Source organism: Somniosus microcephalus, chromosome 1 (genome assembly GCF_052327205.1).
Source record: "Somniosus microcephalus isolate GS21.2 chromosome 1, FLI_Smic_1.0, whole genome shotgun sequence".
Classification (NCBI taxonomy): domain Eukaryota; kingdom Metazoa; phylum Chordata; class Chondrichthyes; order Squaliformes; family Somniosidae; genus Somniosus; species Somniosus microcephalus.
The window spans coordinates 26896051-26912105 of NC_140987.1; the positions used below are offsets into that span (position 1 = coordinate 26896051).

Consider the following 16055-nt stretch of genomic DNA (forward strand, 5'->3'; position numbering starts at 1 on the left):
AAACAGATTATTTGGTCATTATCGCGTTGCGGTTTGTGGGAGCTTGTTGTGCGCAATTTGGCTGTCGCATTTCCTACATGACTACACTTCAAAAAATGCTTCATTGGCTGTAAGGCAGTTGTGAAGGGCGCTATATAAATGCAAGTCTTTCTTTTTATAAACGCTTGTTTCAAAAAAAAACTGAACCCCACAGAGACTGTCGTACAATTCGGTAGGTTGCTCAGGGACTTCAGAGAGCTTTAAGAGACAACCAAGTACTGTGGCACTGGACTCGCCTGTAGGCCAGACCGGATAGGGGTGGCAGACTCCCTGAAGGACAATACTCAATCAGTTGAGTTTTTACGACAATCCAGAAAACGAAACATTTTTCCCAAAAGAAAACCCTACACTGATTTACTATTGGCTCCATTGCAAAATATTTTCTTAGCATGGCCCTTATAGGTGGGTAGCTTGATGGCATAGCTGTGCACATTTATTCTATTAACATACTACAAGATTAGAGAGGTCATGGGGGTGGGAAGAACAGCCTCACTTAGATGCGCAGGGGTTGCTCTATCTATCTTTAACGGTGAAGATTTTAAATACTAAACAAGGTTTTCTCAAATATAAAGGGTGTGCAAAGTTCAAAGGTGCAGCTTATAAGTGACTGGTTTGTATATGGGCATTTAGCCATCATGAACGGCTGTCCCGTTTATCCCTCCAGGCACAGTTACCACAGAAACAAAAGGTCAGCATTGGCATTAACATTCGCTTGCTGGCAGCGTCAATTGTAACTGCATCAACCGCCCCTCAGGAAAGATATATTGGCGTTGGAGGGGGATTCACCAGAATCGGGTATCAGACATATGCAAAAACCATGTTTCAGAGTCTCCGAATCAACTTACTGTGAAGTCCACATCAATAGAATTTGTTTGCCTGCTGCACTTGTTAATCGAATACAGTGGAAACTCTTTAACTGCTCTCTGATGTTCCATCAGAACTTTCACTGGGCAAAGCCTTGCACCAGTGACTGCCTCACTGCATGCCCCGCTACCATCAGTCACCTGCTCCCTGCCAATAGTCACTCGGGTAGCAAGAAAGACTCACTTCAATTTACATTATTCACATTGTGCTTGGCTTCATTTCTGTGACGAGGGTATAACTCTACTGCATAAAAACATTTGAAGGCTCTCAATTCCTCATCAATTTACATCAGCCACCACTAATGGCCCCTCCATTATGGCAAATAATTTAACTTCCACTGAATTTGATTGTATACGTTTAGGTTTACTTCAAACATTTTTATCCTGTTCCTTCTGCCTCCCCTCACTTTCTTTCCCTCTTCTCCTCATGCTGGGACAGTGGAGCAGGTTCCTCTGATACCTTGCCCACTGCCTGTCCTTGTGCAAGCCCGCACAGCATCATCAAGATCATCCTTTCTAACGTTCACTTTCCAGACGAGATTACAATATAACGATAAGAACCACCCCTGGCCGATTGCTCTCCTTCCCAGCCTGCGAACCACTGCTGCAGCTGAGATCAGCAAACTCAACACAGGCACTGAAGCAAAACTCGGCCCATCCTGCTTTATGTGGTTCAGTTCCACACGAAGCAAAACATTTACCAACCAATTCATAAGGCGGCAAATGGTTGGTCTTCGTAGCGAGAGGGTTCGAGTACCGGAACAAGGATGTCTTGCTGCAGTTGTACAGGGCCTTGGTGAGACTGCACCTTGAGTATTGTGTGCAGTTTTGGTCGCCTTATCTGAGGAAGGATGTTATTGCCATGGAAGGAGTGCAGCGAAGATTCACCAGACAGATACCTGGGATGGCAGGAATGACGTACGAGGAGAGATTGGGTCGATTGGGCTTATACTCGCTGGAGTTTAGAAGAATGAGAGGGGATCTCATTGAAACTTATAAAATTCTAACAGGACTAGACAGACTAGATGCAGGAAGGATGTTCCCGATGGCCGGGGAGTCCAGAAGCAGGGGTCACAGTCGAAGGATAAGAGGTCACCATTTAGGACAGAGATGAGGAGGAATTTCTTCACCCAGAGAATGGTGAACCTGTGGAATTCTCTACCACAGAAGGCAGTTGAGGCCAATTCATTAAATATATTCAAGAAGGAGTTAGATAGGTAGCAGTGGGGGAATTAAAAAACAGAATGTGTCAGGAAGGGACAGAAGGTATGGAGTAAAAAGTAAAGTACTAAAAAGGGAAAAAACAGGAACTAAGTGTTACAAAACATATTTGAAAGTTCTTTGTCTGAATGCACGTAGCATTCGTAACAAAATGAATGAGTTAACGGCACAAATAATGACATATGGGTATGATCTTGTGGCCATTACAGAAACATGGCTGCAGGGTGACCATGACTGGGAATTAAACATACCAGGTTATTTAACAATCAGGAAGGACAGGCAGGAAGGGAGAGGAGGTGGGGTGGCTATGTTAATAAAGGAAGGAATCACTATAATAGAGAAATGATATTGGGTCAAAGGAGCAGGATAGTGAAACAGTTTGGGTGGAGGTAAGGAATAATAAGGGGAAAAAAACACTAGTGGGTGTAATCTATAGGCCTCCGAACAGTTGCAACTCTGTTGGACGGAGTATTAATCAGGAAATAGTTGAGGCTTGTAATAAGGGAACAGCTATAATTATGGGGGATTTTAATTATCAAATTAACTGGACAAATCAAATTGGGCAGAGCAGCCTTGAGGATGAGTTCATTGAGTGTATTAGGGATGGGTTTCTTGAGCAGTATGTAACTGAACCGACCAGGGGGCAAGCAACCTTAGATTTGGTCCTGTGTAATGAGACAGGATTAATTAAAAATGTCCTAGTAAAGGATCCCCTTGGAATGAGTGACCATAACATGGTTGAGTTCCATATTCAATTAGAGGGTGAGAAGGTTGGATCTCAAACAAGCATGCTGAGCTTGAATAAAGGAGACTATGAAGGTATTAGAGCAGAATTAATTAGAGTGGACTGGGAAAATAGATTAAAGGGAAAGACGGTACATGACCAGTGGTGTACATTTAAGGAGTTATTTTACAACTTCCAAAAAAAATATATTCCACTGAGGAAAAAAGGGTGTAAAAGAAAAGATAGCCATCCGTGGCTAAGTAAAGTAATTAAGGATAGTATCCGACTAAAAACAAGGGCATATAAGGTAGCCAAATCTAGTGGGAGGATGGAAGATTGGGAAGTCTTTAAAAGACAGCAAAAAATAACTAAAAGATTGATTAAGAAAGGGAAGATAGATTATGAAAGTAAATTAGCAAAAAATATAAAAACAGACAGTAAAAGTTTCTATAGTTATATAAAAAGAAAAAGGGTGGCTAAAGTAAATGTTGGTCCCTTAGAGGATGAGACCGGGAAATTAATGGTGGGAAACATGGAGATGGCAAAAACACTGAACAATTATTTTGTATCAGTCTTTACAGTAGAGGACACTAAGAATATCCCAACACTGGACAAACAGGGGGCTCTAGGGGGGGGGAGGAACTAAATACGATTAAAATCACTAAGGAAGTGGTACTTGGTAAAATAATGGGACTCGAGGCGGATAAATCCCCTGGACCTGATGGCTTGCATCCTAGGGTCTTGAGGATGCATTGGTAATAATTTTCCAAAACTCACTGGACTCCGCAAAGGTCCCAGCAGATTGGAAAACTGCTAATGTAACACCCTTATTTAAAAAGGGTAGTAGGCAGAAGGCTGGAAACTATAGGCCTGTTAGCCTAACATCTGTGGTAGGTAAAATGTTAGAGTCCATTATTAAGGAGACAGTAACGGGACATTTGGATAAACATAATTTAATAGGACAAACTCAGCATGGTTTCATGAAGGGAAAGTCATGTTTGACAAATTTGCTTGAGTTTTTTGAGGAAGTAACATACAGGGTGGATAAAGGGGAACCAGTGGACGTAGTGTATTTAGACTTCCAAAAGGCATTTGACAAGGTGCCACACAAAAGATTATTGCTTAAGATAAAAAATCACGGGATTGGGGGTAATATTCTGGCGTGGGTGGAGGATTGGCTCTCTAACAGAAAGCAGAGAGTTGGGATAAATGGTTCGTTCTCAGATTGGCAACCAGTAACTAGTGGTGTTCCGCAGGGGTCAGTGCTGGGTCCCCAACTCTTTACAATCTATATTAACGATTTGGAGGAGGGGACCGAGTGTAACATATCAAAGTTTGCAGATGATACAAAGATGGGACAGAAAGTAGTGAGTGAGGAGGACATAAAAAACCTGCAAAGGGACATAGACAGGCTAAGTAAGTGGGCAGAGATTTGGCAGATGGAATACAATACTGGAAAGTGTGAGGTTATGCACTTTGGCAGGAAAAATCATAGAGCAAGTTATTATCTTAATGGCAAGAAACTGGAAAGTACTGTAGTACAAAGGGATCTGGGGGTCCTGGTGCACGAAACTCAAAAAGTTAGTATGCAGGTGCAGCAAGCGATTAAGAAGGCCAATGGAATGTTGGCTTTTATTGCTAGGGGGATGGAATATAAAAACAGGGAGGTATTGCTGCAGTTGTACAAGGTATTGGTGAGACCGCACCTGGAATACTGCATACAGTTTTGGTGTCCATACTTAAGAAAAGACATACTTGCTCTCGAGTCAGTACAAAGAAGGTTCACTCGGTTAATCCCGGGGATGAGGGGGTGGTCATATGAGGAGAGGTTGAGTAGATTGGGACTCTACTCATTGGAGTTCAGAAGAATGAGAGGCGATCTTATTGAAACATATAAGATTGTGAAGGGGCTTGATCGGGTGGATGCGGTGAGGATGTTCCCAATGATGGGTGAAACTAGAACTAGGCGGCATAATCTTAAAATAAGGGGCTGCTCATTCAAAACTGAGATGAGGAGAAACTTCTTCACTCAGAGGGTGGTAGGTTTGTGGAATTTGCTGCCCCAGAAAGCTGTGGAAGCGACATCATTAAATAAATTTAAAACAGAAATAGATAGTTTCCTAGAAGTAAAGGGAATTAAGGGTTACGGGGAGCGGGCAGGAAATTGGACATGAGTCTAGGTTCGGAATGGTCATGGCCCTGTGGGTAGTGGAGTGGGCCCAGGGGCCGTGTAGCCTTGTTCTGCTCCTACTGTGTTCTAATTCTGTGTTAGATTTCAGGAGATGGTTTTATTCCTGTTCCTGGCTGGGGTGGAGATCGCCTTTACAGAAGGTAAGTACTGTAGAAAATATAGGGACAGAGTGATCTCCTGGAAGAATTTCGATCGCCTAGATGGGTCGGAGAGGAATTTCCCAGATTTTTTTCTCCCAAATTGGCCATTGGGTCTTTATCTGGTTTTTCGCCTCTCCCGGGAGATCACATGGGTTCGGGTGGATGCAGAGTGATAGAAGATTTGAGGTTAGGATCAGATCAGCCATGATCTTATTGAATGGTGGAGCAGGCTCGAGGGGCCGATTGGCCTACTCCTGCTCCTATTTCTTATGTTGTGTTCTTATATATTTCTTAAGGCTAAAGGGATCAAGGGATATGGCGAGAAGGCAGGGACAGGGTACTGAGTTTGGATGATCAGCCATGATCTCATTGAATGGCGGAGCAGGCTCGAGGGGCCGAATGGCCTACTCCTGCTCCTATTTTCTATGTTTCTATGTATCCCGATCATGCTCTTAAAAGTGGCTCATTTTAAAGGAATTTGTCAACACAGCATCAGTATTTTTAAAGCGAGAACATTACAATTATTGACTACTCTTGAGAAAACATTCTAAACTTTAATCTTACTTAGGACTTGACAATTTTATCTTTCCATCCGCAATTTCTGTGATCGATGACAGTCTCTATTAACTAACTCAATTCCATCAACCGGTTGTCAGCATGACTCAGCTGCACTCTTAGCTTTGAATAAGATTGTGGGTTGAAGCCTCAGTCCAGGGCCTGAGCACATAATCTCGGCTGACACTCCTGCACAGTGTTGAAGGAGTTCTGCATTGTGGGAGGTGCCATCCTTAAAGTTAGGCATGGAACTGAAATCACGTCTGCCTATTGTGCGTTACTATTCCAGTAAAATAGGGAGTGCTCCAGTATACTGAACAAGGTTTCTCCCTCAACTAAGAGCACGAATAACAGGTTAACTGGTCACTCATCACATGGCTGTTTGTGGAATCTTGCAGTGTACAAAATGGGTTCTGCATTTGTTGACATAATGGGCAGGATTTTCATTGTGCCGTGGAGTTGGGATTGGAGGCGTGCGGGGGGTTAAAATCCCGAAATCAGGGGTCCCGACCCCTTCCCGCGCCCAAACCCGCCTCCATGCCAGTTTCAAAGGAGGCGGGTACCCGCCCCGAACTGGGACCCACCTACCCGAGGCGGGAAGGGATTAGTGCCAATTAACTGCCTGTTAACAGGTAGTTAACAGGCAGTTTTTAGCCTAATCCTATGTTGAAGTGTGGGATTCCCGACGGCTCCAAACCACGCCAAGTTAGAGGAGGCGGGCCGTCGGGTTGAAGGACTTGGAGGGGTCGAGATGTCGGTGTTCAGGTGAGTGATGTGTGCATGAGTGCAAAGGTAAGTGTGTTCGGTGTGTCTAAAGTGATTAAATAAGTTTTACATACCTTTTCAGCCTTCCTTCCTTTAGGTTCCAGGAGTCCCTCATCTCACCGGCACAGAAAGCAGAATGGCTGCGAACTGTCAAGTGACAGCCTTCAGCTTACTGTGCAGGAGAGATTTCTAACGGAGTCTGTGGAGAAGGACTCAGGTTAGAAGCAAGACTCAGTGTTTGACAGCTTCAAAAGCTCTTGACAGATGAAATTAGTCTGTGACGTCACCTGTTGCCGGGTGGCCCTTAATTGGCCTGCTGAACCCGCTGGGCGGGCTCAACAAGGTCAATCAAGTTAAAATCGCGTGGATTGGCCGCATCTCGATGGAGGTGGGACTACAACCCCGAAAGTTGTAGTCCCGCCTCCAACCCGACTCCCGAGTTAAACTCCTGCCCAATAACTGTCACTGCAACTCAAAGTAACTCATTGCACGCAAAGCACATTTGTGATATTTCTGAGACACGATGAGGAGCTATACAAAATACAACTCTTAAGAACTTAAGAAAAGAAATAGGAGGAGTAGGCCATTCAGCCCTTCGAGCCTGCTCCATCATTCAATAAAACCATGGCTGATCTTCTATGTCAACTCCACCTTCCCCCACTATCCCCACCCGCCTTGATTCCCTTAATGTCCAAAAATCTATCAATCTCAGTCTTGAATGCACTCAACAACTGAGCATCCACAACCCTCTGGGGTAGAGAATTCCAAAGATTCACAACCCTTTGAGTGAAGAAATTTCTCTGACCCCCTTAAAACTTTAAACATTATCCATCACATGCCTTCACAGTCTGTCCCCCGACATTGTTCAGACAGAAGCGTCTGCATTTCATCTGCATTGCATAGGACCTGCTGGCCCATGTAAGTAACAAAAGTGGAAAGTGTCCTACTCCTTGGCACCAACATCCTTCCCCTTGAGGAGTACAAATAGAAAGGTGGAATTCCTCGCAGATCAAGCCACCATTTTAACACCAATGAAAATGTAATAAAAGATAGCCAAAATGGGGACATACGTTATTTGGGTTAAAAAGGAATGGATGTCTACAGGGTTCCCGGTTAACATTTTGGAAAATGGTTTTTATACTGGGGAGTAGCTCTTACTGTTGAGAATAATAAACAACGCCAAACCTCATTCACCAACCAACCTGTAGCAATTTGCTTGTTTGGCCACGTTTTCAAGTCTTCTCACTTCTCTTCTGACTGCCTCAGCATCAGGCAGCTGGTGAAGGCCTCCTGGCCCATTCGGAAACACAGGGCCTGCAGCTGCTGCCACCCCCCTGTAAAAGCCAGACAAATTGTTCTCCTTAGAGCAGAGCAGGTTCAGGGGAGACTTGATCGAGGTCTTCAAAATTATACGGGGTTTTTGATAGAGCAAGTGGGGAGAAACGGTTTCCTCTGGCAAGTGGGCCGGTAACCAGAAGTCACAGAGTTAAAATAATTGGCAGAAGTAAAAGGGGAAATGAGGAGAAATTCCTTCTCGGAGAGCGTTGCCGAGATCTGGAACGCACTACAGGAAACTTTGTGCTATCTGGCACCGACGGGACCGAGCTGTTGCCGTTCCCTCAAAACTGCCGGACACACCAGCGTTAATGTTGAAGCATACGGACCTTTCCATCTCTGTATCTGACAACAAACACTGTTGCTCAGCAACAGCTTCTAAACAGTCGGCCCGTACCTTGGAAGCGTCTCTGTAGCTTAGCAACAGCTTCAGAGAGACTTTCCAGAGCCTGACTGTTGGAAAAAAAAAGCCACGAGAAGAAAAAAAACCTAAAACAGCTCCTGATTTTTGCCAGTGGCTCGAGCTTGCCGGACACTTAGCCTCCGGATAACACAAAGTTTCCTGTATCTCTGAAAGGATGATGGAATCAGATTCCATGGGATCTTTCAAAAGCCAATTGGACATGTACTTGAAGAGGGCTAATTTGCAGGATTATGGGAAAAAGCTGGGGTGTTGGACTAAATTGGACAGCTTTTTCAAAGAGCCGGCACAGGCACGCCGGGCCTCCTCCTGTGAATTCTATGACTCTAAATGCAAGGTATGTATCTCTGTGGCTCCTTTTTCCACCACCAGTTGCTCATTAGGTGGGGATTCAGATTTACTTTTTAAAATAGAAACAGGTGGTCAAAAAAAATCACCTTACTCACCGACGAGCTGCAAACAGAGCAACTTTTTAATATCTTAGTTTTATCGTGAAATGTGTAAAACATGTCAGCTTGGCTCAATTGGTCGCGTTGTTAGATTGTACTGCATTCATGCCCTGGAGCAATACTTCAACAAATACACCTCAATGCAGTAGTGAGGGGATGTCAAACTGCAGCAGTTGCCACCCTTCAGATGACATGTTAAACTGAAGCCCAAACTGCCTGTTACTATGTTTTCAGGGAGATGTTCAAGGTTCCATTGCGCTCTGGGAAGGCAGGGAGCATTCCCGTTGTCCTGGCCAACAGTCCCCCTTCATTGCATCGCTGTTTGAAGGATCTTGCTGTGCGCAAGACAGCTGCCACGTTTGCCTACCTAACAGCAGACGCTACCTTCAAAAGGTATTCACTGCATGTCTAGCACTTTGAGATGATTCTGGGATGCGATAAGGCATGATGCAAATGGAAGTCAGTCATTCGTTTAAAAAAGTTCCATACATTTAAAACTTCCCTTAAAAGTTTAGCTTCCATTTCCTCTTAAAAAAAAAAAAAATTCATCTTTGGTTATAATTGCATTTTATGTAGTTTCGTCCCTCACCAGAGATAGGGAGCATTTAGACCCCTATGCTTCTTCCAGTAGAGGCATCTCAATCAATGACGTGGGAAAGTACCTGAAAACAGGTTCTCTAGGCTGTGTCTCCATCTTCCACCTAATGTCTTTCTCCTCAAAACCTTTAATATTTTCTTTCTGCTGCTGCATTTGGTCAAGGATAGCGTGGTAATGTTCGTAGTGTTGCCCCTTGATAGCTGCCGGAGCAGGCAAGATACCTCCAGCCCCTCCACCGCTAGAGAATGGAACCTGCAAACATAATGTACTCAAGTTAACTCGAGGGCAGCAAATCTGAACAAAAGCCTACTTGTTCAAAACATCAAGCTAACCGAATAGAAGTTTGCAAGAATTGAACGATTCAAACCGACACTTTTCCTTCGCCTCCCCACAGGTGGGTTATGTTTGCACTCTTTCCTCTCCCAGAGTTGATACTGGCACTCACTTTTCTCCCCAATTTCAAAGCTCTACTTCCAACCTCCCTCCTCCACCCCTCCCAATGCCCTGTTCTATTCACAGCTTCTACCCCATTCCCTCTCGCCATTATTTCCTCCCTTCTCTCCAATCCCCCCTGCTCCTCCCCAGGTTTTCTGCTAGTGGATGCTGCAGGCCCCTCTCCCCTCAACACCATCCCTAGCAGTAATGGAAATGATCCTGATCGCTGCATACTGTGGGCAGGAATTCCTAACTGCAGAATACAGTGCCCAGAATCACTTTCATTAGTGTTAGGGGTGGTGTTAAGGAGAGACGGACATGGGCAATAGTGGTTAGCACTGTTGCCTCACAGCGCCAGGGACCCGGGTTCGAATCCGGCCTCGGGTGACTGTCTGTGTGGAGTTTGCACATTCTCCCCGTGTTTGCGTGGGTTTCCTCCGGGTGCTCCGGTTTCCTCCCACAGTCCAAAGATGTGCAGGTTAGGATGATTGGCTATGATAAATTGACCCTTAGTGTTAGGGGGATTAATTACGTGGGGTTACAGGGATAGGGTGGGATATGTGTTGGTGTAGGGGTTACGGGGATCGGGTGGGATATGTGTCGGTGCAGGCTCGATGGGCCGAAATGGCCTCTATCTGCATTGTGGGGTTTCTGTGATTTCTGTGAATGTTGATTTTTTAATCAGCGAACGCACAAAATGTTGACAGTTGGCATGTACTAAACTGACCCAAATCATCCAAGTTAAAAATTAAGATAGCAGTAAGGGAAGTCAGGCAGAACTTTTTCAACTAAGGGTAACAGAGTACTGGAATACATTATCAGGGAAGGCCACTGAAGCAGACAGTATAAATGGTTCAAGAGACAATTGAATCATAGAAATTTACAGCACAGAAGGAAGCCATTTAGCCCATTGTGCCTGTGCCTGCCGAAAAAATCCCACTTTCCAGCTCTTGGTCCATGGATATGCACTTGAAGAGCCGTCTAAGTACTTTTCAAGTGCAATGAGGGTTTCTGCCTCTACCACCCTTTCAGGCAGTGAGTTCCAGACCCCCACCACCCTCTGGGTTAACAAAGTTCTCCTCAAATGGCAACTGATGCTAGATCAATTGTTAATTTTAAATCTTAGACTGATAGATTTCTGTTGCTGATTGAAGAATATGGGGCAAAAGTGGGCATTTGGAGTTAGGTCGCAGATCAGCCATGATCTCACTGAATGGTGGAACAGGCTCAAGGGGGCTGAATGGCCTACTCCTGTTCCTATGTTCAATTCCTCTCTAATTCTTCGACCAATTACTTTAAATCTATGCCCCCTGGTAATCGACCTCTCTGCTAAGGGAAATAGGTCCTTCCTATCCACTCTATCTAAGCCCCTCATAATTTTAATACACCTCAATTAAGTCTCCCCTCAGCCTCTTAAGTTCTAAAGAAAACAAATCCAGCCTATCCAATCTTTCCTCATAGCTAAAATTCTCCAGTCCTGGCAGCATCCTCGTAAATCTCCTCTGCACCCTCTCTAGCAATCACATCCTTGCTGTAATGTGGTGACCAGAACTGTACACAGTTCTGAAGAAAAAGAATCGACAGATGGTGACGATATGGCAGGTAAGAGGAGTTGATCTATGACAAAAGGAATGGGTTTATCTGGAGCTGTTCCTGCCCCTGTAAATTGGCATCCTCTGGTGGAAGAACAAGACCATTCCTTTTAAAGCAACCCAACTGCTGGCAGGTTGTGCAGTTAAAATACCGTCACGCCAATCAACGAATAAAAATTAAATATACGTGCAACAAACCCACCTGTCCAAAGGTGGAAAACGGTAAAATCAGTGGCTTCTTTCAGTACCGCCTCCATTTTTCCCAAGTACATAACAGCAAAACGATAAGACAAGCCGTCACATTTGCAAAAAGTTAACTTGGGTGCATCAGCTCACAAAGGAATTAAAAACCCACCCACACTGGAATACTGTGTGAAACTGTTGCATTTAATCTGACAAAAATATACAGTGCAAAAAAAAACAGAAATGAAAGGCAGTAAAGAATACAGTTGAGCAGATTAAAATACATTATGTAAATCTACCTTATGTTCTCCACTTCCCCAAGAACCACCTACACCGAGCACATGTCTCCATCCTTGTTCTCTGGCTCGGTTGATTCTTTCCAACTATATTTTCAAAAAAAATTCTGTTAATGAATACAATTATAGTGGAGACACAGGGGAGAACAATGGAACATCCAGTCCATGCAACTGCAGAGTACAACTAGAAGTATGGTGCCACAATTATAAAACTAACACTACCAAGAAAGGATTTGAAAGATAAATTGCCGAGTGTATATATTAGCACCTGGCGGGAAGGGATCAGTGAAATCCTGTTTCATGTCACCCGCAGCCTCAACAGTCACTCCATAGAAACCCCAAATTCCGCCCTACATGCACTCACTCATCCCGAACTCTGCTGCCCACATCATGTACCACACAAAGTCCAGCTTCACCTTTCACCCCTCCCGAATAACCATCACTGGCTCCCCACCCGCCAGCCAATACACTAAAAGTTTCCCTCCATACAAACCCTCCTACCCATATTCACTGCTGCCCCTCGACCTTACCATCTCAATCACAGACAAGGCCATCTCTGATCATTTCCTCGTATCCCTCATCACTCATGTCCCCCTTTGAAGCCCATTTCCTTCTGCGTCTGCCCCTTGAAAAAACTCTCCATATCAGCCTCTGCAAGAGTGCAGCTGTTCAGGAACGGGTCGAGACTGCTTAGCAATCTCCTAGGTCACCCCAGGAACATACTAGTATCTTACTGGCAACTGAATCTTTCCTGATTAACAAATGGCCCCAGTTTAATCCGAGAACAAGAAAAGCAGGGTTAATCCAGAACCAATCTGTTACCTGACACGTGCTTCATTCCCACATCTTAGCTCACAAGAAACTAGATTCAAAAGATCGGCTAGCAAGACTATGTTGTAGCTACAAACCTAAACAAAGGCTGTATTCTCCATAAATTTATTGATCTGCCACTATGATTCTCTACAGACATGACAAGGTTTAAGTATCTCCTCTTTATCTATTTCTGTCCTATCGAATTTCTCTACCCCCTTCCTTTACTGTGACATTGGCCGCATCCTCCTCTTTAGTAAAGACAGATGCAAAATACTCATTTAGTACCTCAGCCATACCCTCTGCCTCCACAAGATGATTTCCTTTTGGATCCCTAGTCAGCCCCACCATTCCTTTGACTATTTATGTTTATAATAAAAGACTTTTGGGTTCACTTTTGTTACCTGCTAATCTATTCTCATACACTTTCTTTGCCCCTCTTATTTCCTTTTTCAGTTCTCCCCTTTACATTCCGTATTCAGGTTGGTTCTCCACCGCATTATGAGCCTGACATTCATCGTAAGCCGCCTTTTTCTGTTTCATTTCAATCCCAATTTCTTTAGTCATCCAGGGAGCTCTAGCTTTGGATGCCCTTCCTTTCCCCCTCATAGGAATGTGTCTAGTCTGTACCTGAACTATCTCCTCCTTGAAGGCCTCCCATTGCTCATTTACTATCTTACCTGCCAACCTCTGATTCCAATCCAATTGTTCCCCTTTCAACTCACTGAAATTAGCCCTCTTCCAGTTGAGTATTTTCGCATTTGATTGCTCCTTGTCCTTTTCCTTAGCTGCTCTAAACCTAATAACAATCAAAAAGGTACTACAGGTAGACTATCCTTTATCCGAAAACCTCGGGACCAGCCGAGTTTCGGATAAAGGAGAATTTCGGATTTCGGAAGGTGGGTCGGCGGGGGTCCGCGGGGGGGTCGTGCGCACGACTTACGCTGACGCTCAGCGTAAGTCAGTCGGGGTCGGCGGGGGTCGGGGCCGGCGGGGTACGCGGGGGGGTCGGCGGTTGTCGGGGCTGGCGGGGTCCGCGGGGGGGGTCGGCGGTTGTCGGGGGGTCGGCGGTTGTCGGGGCTGGCGGGGTCGGCGGTTGTCGGGGCCGGCGGGGTCCGCGGGGGGGCCGGCGGTTGTCGGGGCTGGCGGGGTCGGCGGTTGTCGGGGCTGGCGGGGTCGGCGGTTGTCGGGGCCGGCGGGGTCCGCGGGGGGGGGGTCGGCGGCTGGCCGGGTCGGCGGTTGTCGGGGTCCGCGGGGGGGCCGGCGGTTGTCGGCGGTTGTCGGGGCTGGCGGGGGGGTCGGCGGTTGTCGGGGCCGGCGGGGGTGGTCGGCGGTTGTCGGGGCTGGCGGGGTCGGCGGGGGCGCACGACTTACCCTTTATCCGAACTTCCGCAACCGGAACCCTCTAAAAACCGAAGGTTTTTTCGTTCAGCGTAAGTCGTACGCACGACTTACGCTGAACGAAAAAACCTTCGGTTTTTAGAGGGTTTCGGTTTTCGGAAGTCCGGATAAAGGGTAGTCTACCTGTATTTTGTTCAGATGTCTTTATTCACGAGAACAAACTCAAATCAGTTCAGACAGACTGACCTCCTACCCTAAAAATACATTTTGCAAAACAACTTACAACTGACATCTTTATTGGCAGTAGCAAATGAAACTCCAATATCTGCTCCTCCTTAGACATAAACCATTATATTACATAAATATTACAGAATTTACATGCACAGAAACAGGCCATTCAGCCCAACTGGCCCATGCCGGTGTTTATGCTCCACACGAGCCTCCTCCCAACCCTACTTCATCTAACCCTATCAGTATATCCTCCCGCATGTGTTTATCTAGCTTCCCCTTAAGTGAATCAATGCTAATCACCTCAACTACTCAACATTCTTACCACTCTTTGGGTAAAGAAGTTTCTCCTCAATTCCTTGTTAGTGACTATCTTATATTTATGACCCCCTACAGATAAATCAGTGCAGCATCTCTTTTTGTTGCTGGTTGGTCTGTGCTGGCCATGCAAACAGTGACACGTCGTTAGCACGGGCCAATCAGATCACAGAATCCATGCAGATCGGCCACCCGTTACAGGCCCATATAATGAGCGGCTTGAAATTAAAGCGCCACAATGCAGATACCTGGTTACACTACAGAGATTCTTGGGTAATGGTTGATAACTAGAGGGCATAAATTTATCACCAAAAGAACAGAGGGAGACATTAGGAATATTTTTTAAATGCAGTTTGCTAGGACATGGAAGGCCCAACTAGAAACTGTGGTGGAAGCAGAATCCATAGTTGCTTTTTGAAAGGGAAGTGGAAAAATATTTTAAAACGGAAAATTTCACAAATGATATGGGGAAAGGGCAGGGGAATGGGATAAGTGGTTAGCTCTTTCAGATAGCTGGCACAGGTGCACGAGGTCCAATGGGCCTCCTTTGGTGTTGCAAAGTTTTATGAATGCTATGGTCTTGGAAATAATGAAACTGCATTTCCATTGTAATAGTTGAGACCAACACTCTGGCAATAAAAACTAACTGCATCTTATGTAAACATTCAGATTACAACACTATGAGCAACATAATGAACACACCCGCTCTTTCTCCATCCGTCGCATCTGCTCCGCTTTCAGCAAATTAACCTATAAAATAAAAGAGAACGCTTTGCATCATTGATAGTTGGTTATTTTGACCTACAAATGATCAACAAGGCAGCCTTTTAACTAAATAAACTACACCAGATTCTTCCCATATATTGCTTTAGTTTGGTGGGACTCCCAGTATCTTCCAAACCTCTTTGTAAGCCATTCTGTTTATTGAGCAGTTTTATGCATATCTGAACTTTTGCAATAATTCAAACAACAGAATAAAAAATTTCCCCCACCAACTTATAAACTTATTAATAATATGGCGTTGGACATCCTGGAGAGATGCATGTTGGACATCTTGGGGAGTTAAGGGTTAACAGTTGAACTTCTTTGTGTCTTGAAGCAACAGGCTTTCCAGGCCTTCCAAGGAGGACTTTGAAGTGCCGTGAGGAGAAAGCATGGTGTGTCTTCTGATATATAAAGTGCTTGTGTAAGGAAATAAGTGTAGCTAATAAAATTTAACTTTAGTTTTAGGGTAATAAAACAGGGGTAGCGAATTCATTTGCTACAGATAACAGCTGGTAAGGCTTTTTCTTCAACGGGTTTAGGGACTGTTATGTCAGGAAGTCATAGAATCATAGTAATGTACGGCACAGAAGGAGGTCATTTGACCCATCATGCCGGCCGAAAAAGAGCTATCCAGCCTAATTCCACTTTCCAGCTCTTGGTCTGTAGCCTTGTAGGTTACGGCATTTCAGGTGCATACACGTCTTGTTTAAGGGAAGTAGTTTTGGGATAAACAGCTACAAGTGTTTACAGGATTTGGGAATAGATACGTAATAAAACTCACTACAC

General features: G+C 44.9%; 1 protein-coding gene across 6 annotated transcripts in view; it reads right to left on the reverse strand.

The window, feature by feature from the left end:
• nek1 (NIMA-related kinase 1) overlaps positions 1-16055 on the reverse strand; it is a 220172-nt gene that overhangs the window by 133323 nt on the left and 70794 nt on the right. For all 6 annotated transcript variants that reach the window (XM_085976042.1, XM_085975980.1, XM_085975769.1 and 3 more), the window contains exons 14-17: positions 15207-15254; positions 11811-11894; positions 9366-9553; positions 7701-7832 (exon numbers count right to left, since the gene is read on the reverse strand). In XM_085976042.1, the coding sequence (XP_085832168.1) occupies positions 7701-7832; positions 9366-9553; positions 11811-11894; positions 15207-15254 (452 nt within the window). The remainder of the gene's footprint in view (positions 1-7700; positions 7833-9365; positions 9554-11810; positions 11895-15206; positions 15255-16055) is intronic.